Below are 11,263 nucleotides of genomic sequence, written 5' to 3'. Positions count from 1 at the left end.
TAACAGCTGCTGGAAGGTTCTAGAGCTTCTAGAGCTTCTAGAACTTTCTTTTAATTAATCTATTCATTAATAATACTTAAATCCTTAATAATCATGATTATGACAAGTGTCACATTCTTAATAATTCTATCTAAACCTTAGGTTATAATAAATAATATTTCTAGGACCAGCAATATTAATCAAATCTTATGTTATAATTAATATTTCTAAACTATAGGTTAAACTTATAAAATCCATAATTGTTGCTATGAGTACCCAACTATGTTATAATGACCCAACTACTCTAGACTTTTGGACCATTAACGAAACTATACATACAAATCCTTAGTAAAACTTACATTTGCGAAAATACCATAACTTTATTAAAAACTTGTAAAAACCAATGGTAAAACTTACATAACTCAAGGCAGGATATGGGATCCCATTGTTTTCAAAACAAAACATAACATAATTTAAAATAAAAAGGATTACATAACAAGTGCGGAAAAATTACACATAAACCATAAATAAAAGACTACATCCTCGAAATCGAACTCTCAACTCCTTGAATCCAATCATCACCGATACACATTCTCCCAAGCATCCACGAATCTTTCCCGCCACTATAGCTATTTTCCTGCACATATAAACAAAAAGGAATGAGCCTAATGCCCAGCAAGGAAAATCTAACACATAGTTCATATACATAAATTTCATAAGAAACATAAAAACATAACATAACATAACATAACATATATATACCATACACATACTATAGTGGCCATTATTACTTGGGGTCCCATAGACTAAGCAAGTCATATGCCCATTAGATTAGTGGCGTCGTACTAGCTAAGCAGGTCATATGCCCATAATCTATTTGGGGCTTGTTAGTCATATAGGTCATATGCCCAAGCCTACAAACATACATATCATAACACTTATCATAACATAAGAAACATAAGATAACATAAGCATATAACATATAGATTCTATCCTATTTTCCTTACCAAAGTTACCGGGATATGAGGATAGAGTTGGGACTTTTGGAACACTCCTTAAACCATATATAACAGGGTGAGTAGATTTGAAGAAAAAGAAATGAAAGGAATGGAAGGACTAAACCTTGAGAAAAATACTTACCAAAACCTTTTTGCTCAAGAACTTAGATTTCCTAACCAAAATAAAGATTAAGGTTAGAGGCTGAGTAGAAGACTATGAGAACTTAAAAGAACAAGTACAGAAATGAACTAGAGTTTTGGGTTACCTTGAAGACTTGTAAGACCAATCTACACCTCAAACCGAAATACTATAAAACCTTACTTCCCCAAGTGTTTGATAAGCTTATGATGATCAAGCTTATGATTTCCCACCCAAGTGTTTAATTCTCACACTCACCTAGCAACTTGCAGCCTCTGAACTTAGAGTAAAAGGTGAATAATGGCTGGGTACTAGGTCCTATTTATAGAGTTTAGGAATGAAAGGATCTTAATTTAACTTGAATAAAAATAATGGCTTTTTAGGTGAAAATAATTTGAATAATCGTTCAGCAGAGGCTGAAGACTCGTTCAGAAGAGGCTGAAGACTCGTTCAGAAAGGTGCTGGACTTATCAAGAGGTTGAATGGCTGAATGGAAAAAAAATTCAAAAACTTTCAAAATATGCTGAAGGAGGCGATATATCGCCCCCTGTAGGCGATATATCGCCTGGGCCAGTATGCCCGAGGCTGTCATGCATCGTCTCGTGTTTTCTGTATCTTCGTGCTGCGATATATCGGCACACGCTAATTATTTAAACACGAAATTACACATTTTTAGCTAAATTTGAATGGAGTAAACAACCTTGACTAAGCCCTCAACGTATTCAAAGCTGCTGACTGACCTTATAGCATTCAAACTTTACCCTTTATTAAATTTAATCCTCAAAATACTTAATCCTTAATCACCCATTCATAACATGTGCTTAAAATCCTATTGGTTCTTATCTAAACCTTATAGTATAATAAATATTATCCTTAATATCAGTCATATTAATCAAACCTTAGGTTAAAATTAATATTCTTAAACTATAGGTTAAACTTAGAAAATCTATAAGTACTACTATGAGTGTCCAAATAATTCCCGGTCTGAACCAAAAATCCACAGTTACAAAGATAATGCTATAAATATTATAATACTACTATCTATCTTAGCTAAGTAAAGTTCTTGGACTCTACAAATCCACAAAAACTATCATACTACAAACTACTACCAGCTATGACTACTACTATCTAGCTAAGTAAAATTCTGAGACACTACAAGATTTGAGTTCAATAAGTATTCAGTTCCAGAATCAACCCTTAAGGGAACCAATATTCGATCCGTTAGGAAAGCATGGATTCCATTCATGTTCTCAGCCATCCATGATATTGAATCTCCAAAACAAAAGTCATTAGCCTCATTATTCTAAGAGAACTTAACGAGTGAATTAAAAGATCCAATAAACATAAAAAGGAGTTCATGAATACTCAAGATTTAGACTAATCTACAAATGATCATCTATCATGATAAGAATTAAATCTTTACGTCAAACGACAAGTTTATAAAGATAATTAATTCTCATTGGTCCTGTCATATATAATCTATATTATATACAACACTTTTACTAAGATGTTTATCCACATCAGTAATCCGAATCTAGATTACTTGCATCTTGTATGCTTAGCAAACCCTACTAGTAGCCATTCATTAAAGATTCTTTACTTTAATATGTTATTGACTATTTTATTCATTATATATGATATTAATTCTCTCGTACTAATACAATATCATATTCTCATTAATGAATATGGAATTTTCTTGATATTAATATATAATTAATTTAAACTATAATTATAACATTCAAATATAATAAAATTGTACTTTTATTTAAAACCAATCAAATGTCTTTACATGCTTTTAGGGCATTAATCCTAACAATCTCCCACTTGCTCTCAAAGCAAGTGAAGCATTTCCCTTAATCCCATATTGCGCACGTGACCCATGAACGACTTTGTAGGAAGTTTCTTGGTAAACGGGCCAGCCAGGTTCTGTTTCGACGCTATCTTCATAACAGTCACATCACCTCTGTGTACAATCTCTCTTACCAGATGGTATTTCCTTTTTATATGCTTCCTTCTCTTGTGGCTTCTAGGTACTTTGGAATTAGCTACTGCTCCACTGTTGTCACAGTACAGGATTAGTGACTTATTCATATCTGGAACAACTTCCAAATCAGTGTAGAACTTCCTCAACCAAACCACTGTCTTAGCTGTTTCACAAGTCACTATGTATTCAACTTCCATGGTTAAATCAACTATGCTGGATTGCTTAATGCTTCTCCAGACAACAGCTCCTCCACCAAGAGTGAACATTGGCCCCGATGTCGATTTTCGACTGTCTTTGTCTGATTGGAAACCAGAATCAGTGTATCCAGTAGGGTTCAACTCATCCCCTGAATATATAATCATATATTCTCTCGTTCTCCTAAGATACTTGAGAATGTGCTTTACTGCAATCCAGTGTTCCAAACCAGGATTTGATTGATAATGACTTACAATCCCAACTGCATAACATATGTTGGGCCTAGTACACAACATATCATACATCAAACTCCCAATTGCTGAAGCATAGGGATACTTTCTCATATCCTCTTCCTCCTGAGGTGTCTTGGGACATTGTTCCTTGGAGAGAGCAATTCCATGTCTAGTCGGTAATTGACCTTTCTTGGAATTCTCCATAAAGAATCTTTCAAGCACCTCATCTATATAATTAGCCTAAGAAAGTTCCAAGAGTTTTTTCTTCCTATCCCTTAGGATTTGGATTCCCAGAACATAGCTCTCCTCGCCCAAATCTTTCATTTGGAATTTTTCGGCTAACCACTTCTTCACGTTTGATAATGTCTCTACATTGTTCTCAATGAGAAAAATGTCATCAACATAAAGAACTAAGAAAAACACCACTTTTCCTTTGATGTATTTATACACACATGCTTCATCAACATTCTATTCGAAGCCATGTGTTTTAATTATTTCATCAAAAGTGATATTCCAAGATCTAGATGCTTGCTTTAATCCATAAATGGATTTCAACAACTTGCACACTTTTTGATATTCCCCTTTCTTTATGAACCCTTCTGGTTGTACCATATAGATACTTTCATCAAGATAGCCATTTAGAAATGTTGTCTTGACGTCCATTTGCCATATCTCATAATCATTGGTAGCTGCAATGGATAAGAGGATACGAATGGATTTAAGCATGGCCATAGAAGAAAATGTTTCTTCATAATCAACACCTTCTCTCTGAGTGTAACCTTTGGCTACAAGCCTCGTTTTGAAAGTCTCTACTTTCCCATCTACACCTCTTTTCTTCTTGTATATCCACTTACACCCTATGGGCCTGACATCTTCAGGTGAATCCATAATTTCCCAGACATAATTGCAATACATCGATTCAATTTCTTGGTTCATGGCTTCTTGCCATTTCTCCTTTTCAGGATCATCCATTGCCTTTTTAAAGGTTAATGGATCGTCCTTGTCTGTTTCATAAACAAGGACATGTGCCTCATGTTCGTAGCGAACAGGTTGTCTCACAATCCTCCCACTATGACATTGCATCAGGTTTTTTTTCTTCAGGAATCATAGTTTCCTCAATTTGTTGTTTATCATTTAATGATGAAGATGATTGTGATGGAATCTTATTAGCTGTGAGTTCCTCCAATACTACCTTGCTTCAAGGTTTGTAGTTATTCATATAGTCAAGTTCAAGGAAGGTCGCATTTATGGAAACAAATACTTTTTGATCCTTGGGACTATAGAAATAACCACCTCTTGTTTTTGGAGTGTAGCCAACAAAAATGCACACTTCCAACCTCGATTCAAGTTTCCCTGATTTAGGTCTAAAAACATGAGCAGGACAGTCCCAAATGCGAAAATGGTGCAAACTAGGTTTGTTTCCATTCCACAATTCCAGTGGCTTTTTGCTAATGGTCTTAGATGGGACTACATTAAAAATGTACATCACCGTTTAAAGTGTATATCCCTAGAATGAGAGAGGAAGTGAAGAGTAGCTTAACATAGACCTGGCCATGTCCAACAAGGTCCTGTTTCTTCTTTCAGAAATGCCATTTTGCCATGGCGTTCCTGGTGCTGTGAGTTGGGATAGAATACCATGCTCCAGCAAGAAATCTTTGAATTCTAAATCCAAATATTCTCCACCTCGACAGATCGAAGTGTCTTTAGAGTCTTACCTAACTGCTTCTCAGCCTCAACTCTGAATTCTTGAAACTTACCAAAGGTTTCAGATTTCCTAAGCATTAAGTAAGTATGACCATATGTTGAGTAATCGTTAATAAAAGTGATGAAATACTCATACCCACCTCTTTCTTGTACATTAATTGGACCACAAACATCACTGTGTACAAGCTCCAAAGGTTCTTTGGCTCTATTGCCTTTTGCTGAGAAATGACGTTTGGTCATTTTTCCTTCTAGAAAAGATTCACAAACTGGAAGAGTTCCAACTCTTAGTTTTCTCAAAGGTCCATCTTTTGTTAACCGGTTTATCCTATCTAGACCTATATCACCAAATCTAAGATGCCAAAGATATGTGTCATCTTCATTTGAAACTTTTTGTCTTTTGTTACCTTGCAGTTTTGCTACTTTAAATAATTCTGAATTATTGAGCATTCGTTCATTTGGTTTGAGCATATACAGTCCATTACTATGTTCTGCTTGACATATTTTGAAACCATTCTTTGAAATAACAATCGCATTATTACTAAAAGAAATATCAAAAAATTGTTCATGCATCATAGATAAAGAAACTAAGTTTCTAGAAAATCCAGGAATAAAATAAACTTTGTTCAAAACTAAATAATTGTTCCCAAAAATTAAAAGGACTATTCCCTTTGCTCTTGCTGAGATGAGCACTCCACTTCCAACTCGCATGGTCACATCGCCATCTTCCAGCTCCCTTGATGACTCAAGTATCTACATGGAAGAACAAACATGGTTAATGGCTCCTGAATCTAAAACCCAAGATGACATATTGTCTTCCACTACACAAGCTTCAAGTATAAGAAAATCATATTTACCTTTCTTTTTTCTGCTCAGGGAGATATTTCTGGCAGTTTCTCTTCCAGTGACCTTCAACTCCACAGTGGAAACATTTTCCTTTTGGTTCTTTCTTGTTGGAGTTGTTGTCATTCTTGTTCTCCCTGGCTTTTGGTGCCTTCTTGCCTTTCTTGGACTTCTTGCCCTTTCTTTTGTCCTTATAATTGTTCTTCTTTCTCTTCTGAGATTTGTACTCAGAGTTTGAAGGTTTCTCCTCTACCACATTTGCTTCAGTCTCTTTTGTAATGGATTTGTTAAGAGACTCAAATGTCTGCAATTCATTCAACAGCTGGATCATGTTGAATTCCAACTTATTCATAATATAGTTGGTGGTGAATGCAGAAAAGGCAGGAGTGAGCAATTCCAGTATGATGCTTACTTTTGTATGCTCATCAATGATGAACCCATGTATTTCTGCTTCATGCATCACGTTAATCATGTGTAAAACATGTTCACGTATAGAAACACCTTTCTTCATCTTAGTAGTCATGTAGGTTCTTGTAGCCTCTTGTCTACTTTGAGCAGAATGCTGCCCAAACATGGCCTGCAAAGAATCCAGTATCTCAAATGCAATTTCCATGGTTTCATGCTTTGTTCTCAGAACATCATTCATGCTCACAAGAATGTAACACTTTGCCTTATTATTGGATTGAATCCAGGCATCATACTTGTCCCGAACATTCTTCAGGGCAGTGGCAGCGGGCTCTTCTGGACATTCCTCTGTCAGGACAAATTTGTGGTTCTCACAGATTAACATAAGATTTAGATTTCATTTCCATCTTATAAAATTATCACCATTAAGTTTTTCAAGTGATAGTAAAGCGGTTATTGGATTGCCACCGTTCGATATTACTGCAATAAATAAAATACAATAAATGAAGTTAAAATTATAACAAAATTATACTTATTAAAAATAAAAAATAATAAAATAACGATTAATAAAGAAAAGGCTTTTCTCTCGTTTCCCTCTCTTCCATGGCAAAGAGGAAGAAATCAACAAGGAAGCCTGTTATGCGATCAGTTTCTGAGAGCCTGCCTTCAATCCAAGAAGAAGATGTGTTGGATGGAGTTGTTGATGAGGCATCGTTGAAGGATGGTCATGAAATGCAGACTGATTTGCCATCTGTTGGTGAAGAATTGATAGAGACGGAGGTTGCACCCAGTACAATTGGAGCCAATGCGAATACTCCTAGATGGGTGGACGCCATGGATGCCGATGACTTCCAAGCTTCAGCCCAGAGCCATTGGAAGAACTTCAACTCGGGTAACCTCTTATTTTCTGACCAAAAACTTGAGTATACTGAACCATTGGTTAAGGATGGCAAGAAAATTGCTCAAATGGATGTAGAGGAAGTCATTAGTCAGTCGGCTAACTGGAGCTCTGCTATTATTTGTATGGTGCTTGGAGCAAATCCACCCTTGGCTGTGTTTGAAGGGTTTATCAAAAGAGTTTGGGGTCATTTAGGGATCGTGCAGATAGCAAGGATGACAATGGGTCTGACTATGATTAAATTTAATGATGAAGCCACAAGGGATAAGGTTTTGGAAACAGGAATTTTACACTTTGATAGGAAACCAGTGATTATCCGACCCTAGTCTCCAGATTTGAGTGCTTTTCGATTGATTCGGTCAGTTCCCCTTTGGATCCGTTTACAAGATCTTGGTCTCCAATATTGGGGCAGCAAATGCCTTAGTGCTCTTGTTAGTACTCTAGGTAAGCCAATTATGGTGGATAAGTTTACTAGAGATAGATGCAGAGTTCAGTTTGCTAGAGTTATGGTGGAGATGGAAATCAATGATAACCCACCTAGGACAATTCAGTTTTTGAACGAACATGGTCAGTTAGTTGAACAAGGGGTTGAATATGAATGGTTACCAGTGAAATGCACAGTTTGTGTTGGGTATGGCCTTTCAATGGCTGAGTGCCGTAAGGAGCAGAAAGTTCAGGGGAAAGACTCTCTTTCACTGGGCTCTGAACCGAAAGGGAGAGACAAGGGTAAGGAGGCTACTGATATGTCTGTTGTGGCTGGGGAAGTTAAGGAAAAGGAAGGTGTTGAGGCTCCTGCTGGGATATCTTCTGTCATAAAGAGTTCAAATAATGCAGACATAGCTAGTGATCAGACCCAAAAAACGGTTGAGGTCTCGGCAGATGAGAAAGGTCAGAGGGGACCTCAAGCAGGTTGGCAATCTCCTAAGAAGATGGTTTTTAAGAAGGGGAGAGTAGATAGAAGACAACAGAGGGAAAACATGGACTCAGCTGATTTGGAGAGGTCTCAATCTAATTCTTTTGTGGTTCTGCAAGATCAGGTTGAGAGAGGGAAAGGAGGTTTCAGTGATCCGTGCTCATCTCATGGACAATTGTAATGTTATGAGCTGGAACTTAAGGGGTTTGAATGGTCCGAAAAAGCAGATTGAAGTTTTGAATATGTGTAGTAAGAATAAAATTGGATTGGGAGCCCTTTTGGAAACTAAAATGAGGGCGTCAAAAATAACTGAGATGATGAGTACTAGGTTTATGAATTGGGATTACTATTCTAGTTTAGTTACAGAAAAAAGGATCTTAATAATTTGGAGGAGGGCCTTTGTTAAGGTTATAGTGATTGCGGAAGATAGTCAGTTTGTTCATTGTCAAGTCCGAATGGCTGGGTTGAAATTTCCTTTCTATGTTTCATTTATCTATGGTCGCAACACAGTGGAGGAAAGGAAGAACCTATGGCACAAATTACCTATATGTACAGCTGATGGTTGGATAGTATTAGGAGACTTTAATGCAGTGTTTAAGGCTAATGAAAGGAACGGTGGAAAGCCTATTTCCAAGGCTGAGATTGTGGACTCTTCTCAATGGTTTAATAATTCTCAGCTTGAGGTGCTCAAACATACAGGTTCATTTTTTACATGGACGAACAATCAAGGAGGCCAGGCTCGAATTTATTCGAAAATTGATCATGCTTTTGCTAATGAGAAATGGCAGGACCTTTTTCCTACTGCCATAGCAATATTCAAATGGGAAGTAATTTCGGACCACTGTTCTTGCACAATCTCTATTCAGTCTAAGGAGTTTCTGGGGGTCAAACTCTTTAGATTCTATAATTTCTGGGCTGACCACAGTAGGTTCAAATCAGTGGTTATTGATAGTTGGAGCAAATTTTCTCAGGGGTCTGGCTTAAAAGCTCTGTATTATAAACTGTTAAGGCTGAAACATCAGTTGAAACAGTTTAATAAAGATCAAATAGGAGATATTGGCTCTCAATTTCAAAAGGCTAAATCTGACTTTCAAGAGGCTCGTCTTCTTGCTCAGCGCTTTCCTGGTGATATAGCTCTTCAGAATGTTGTTCAATCAGCTGCTGAATTATTTGGCAGAAAATATCAGATGTATCATAGTTTCCTGATGCAGAGGAGTAAGATAGATTGGCTTAGGAAGGGAGACTCTAATACAGCTTATTTTCATGCCTACTTGAAGAAAAGAAGAGCTGAAAACAGAATAGCTTCGTTTATAAATGAACAAGGCAATTTGGTGGATAATTTTTTAGAGGTGGTTTCTCTTTTTTTGAACCATTTCAGGAGTATAATGGGAAGTCCTAGTTCAGCTAAGCAGAAGATTGATACTCGTTGTGTAGCGCTGGGTCCCAAACTGAATATTGACCAGTAACTCTCATTGTTAAAACCATTCTCTCATCAGGAAATTCGTACAGCTATATTTAGCATTCCTTGCATAAAATCCCCTGGTCCGGATGGTTTTGGATTAGGATTTTTCAAGGTAATGTGGCAGGAGGTTGGGAGTGAAGTTTTTCTAGCTATAAATCAGTTTTTTGCTACAGGGAAAATTCCTGAAGGTTTCCTAGACACCACGTTATCACTGGTCCCTAAATGTGAGAATCCTTCAAAAGCTAGTGACTATAGACCGATGGCCTGCTGCTCAACCATTTATAAGTGTATTTCCAAGCTAATTTGTTCTCGATTAGCTAAGGTTCTTCCTGTTTTAGTTCAAGCTAATCAGGGTGCATTTGTCAAAGGTAGATCAATAGCTCACAATATAATGATTTTTCAGGACCTTATCAAGAATTATGGGAGATCAGCTGCCTCCCCAAGGTGTGCTATTAAAATAGATAATAGCAAAGCTTATGACACTGTTGACTGGTGGTTTGTTGGTGATCTTTTATCTGAGTTATGCTTCCCTGAGAAATTTATAAAATGGATTATGATATGCCTGACTAATACTTCCTACTTATTGCTCATGAATGGAAGGGTTCAAGGAAAATTTAAGGGTGAAAAGGGGCTTAGGCAAGGGGATCCTTTGTCCCCCCTTTTATTTGTTTTAATCATGGAATACTTAACTCGGAGGCTCCAAATGGCTGCATGTGTCTCTTCATTTAGACACCACCCAATGTGTAAAAGCTTGAATCTTCTTAACCTTTGTTTTGCAGATGATTTACTTTTGTTTTGCAAAGGCACTTTAGCTTCGGTCCAAGTGCTGAAGAAAGCTCTTGAGGAGTTCAGTTCTGTGTCCGGGTTGGTAATCAATACTAGCAAGTCTCATGTTTATTTTGGAGGGATTCCAGCTGATCAAAGGCAGAAGCTGGCCACTGAATTACAACTGACTGAAGGCTCGTTTCCCCTTAAATATCTTGGGGTGCCAATGAGACCCACAAAATGGAAGCATGAAGATTGTGACATTATAATCCAAAAGTTTAGAGTGTGAATTCATAGCTGGGCTAGTAGGCACCTATCTTTTGCTGGTAGAATTCAACTTATTCACTCAGTCCTATTTGGTCTTAGGAATTATTGGATGGGGATATTCATTCTTCCGCCGAGCATAATCAAGGAGATCGAAAATTTATGTCGTAGCTTTCTTTGGGGAGTTAATGGGAATAGAAATAAAATTCACTTAGCTTCTTGGAATAAAGTTTGACTCCCTAAAGCCTATGGTGGTCTTGGTTTTAGGAATGGTTTAGCTTGGAACAAGGCAATTTTAGCTAAGTACATATGGGCAATAACTGAGAAACCGGACTTGCTGTGGGTTAAATGGATTAATGCAGTTTATTTAAAAGGGGCAACTTTCTAGTCTTATCAGGTTCCTCAAGACACAAGTTGGTACTGGAAGAAGCTTTGTAAACTCAGGGAAGTCTACACTTATAGAGAGATAATAGCAGCTGGTCAT

At 37.0% G+C, this 11,263-nt stretch overlaps 1 protein-coding gene across 1 annotated transcript; it reads left to right on the top strand.

The window, feature by feature from the left end:
- Positions 1 to 8,473: 8,473 nt before the first annotated feature.
- Positions 8,474 to 9,754, top strand: LOC133792374 (uncharacterized). The gene has a single exon (XM_062230275.1). It carries the CDS (start codon positions 8,474 to 8,476, stop codon positions 9,752 to 9,754), a length of 1,281 nt encoding a protein of 426 aa, XP_062086259.1.
- Positions 9,755 to 11,263: the final 1,509 nt, after the last annotated feature.

This window comes from Humulus lupulus, chromosome 7 (genome assembly GCF_963169125.1).
Source record: "Humulus lupulus chromosome 7, drHumLupu1.1, whole genome shotgun sequence".
NCBI classification, from domain to species: domain Eukaryota; kingdom Viridiplantae; phylum Streptophyta; class Magnoliopsida; order Rosales; family Cannabaceae; genus Humulus; species Humulus lupulus.
Note: the sequence above shows the minus strand (reverse complement) of the source record. Positions and strands in the feature narration are given on the sequence as shown.

Bases quoted from the DNA above. Each gene is read 5' to 3' on its own strand.
- LOC133792374 (XM_062230275.1), top strand. From the start codon at position 8,474: ATGAGCTGGAACTTAAGGGGTTTGAATGGTCCGAAAAAGCAGATTGAA.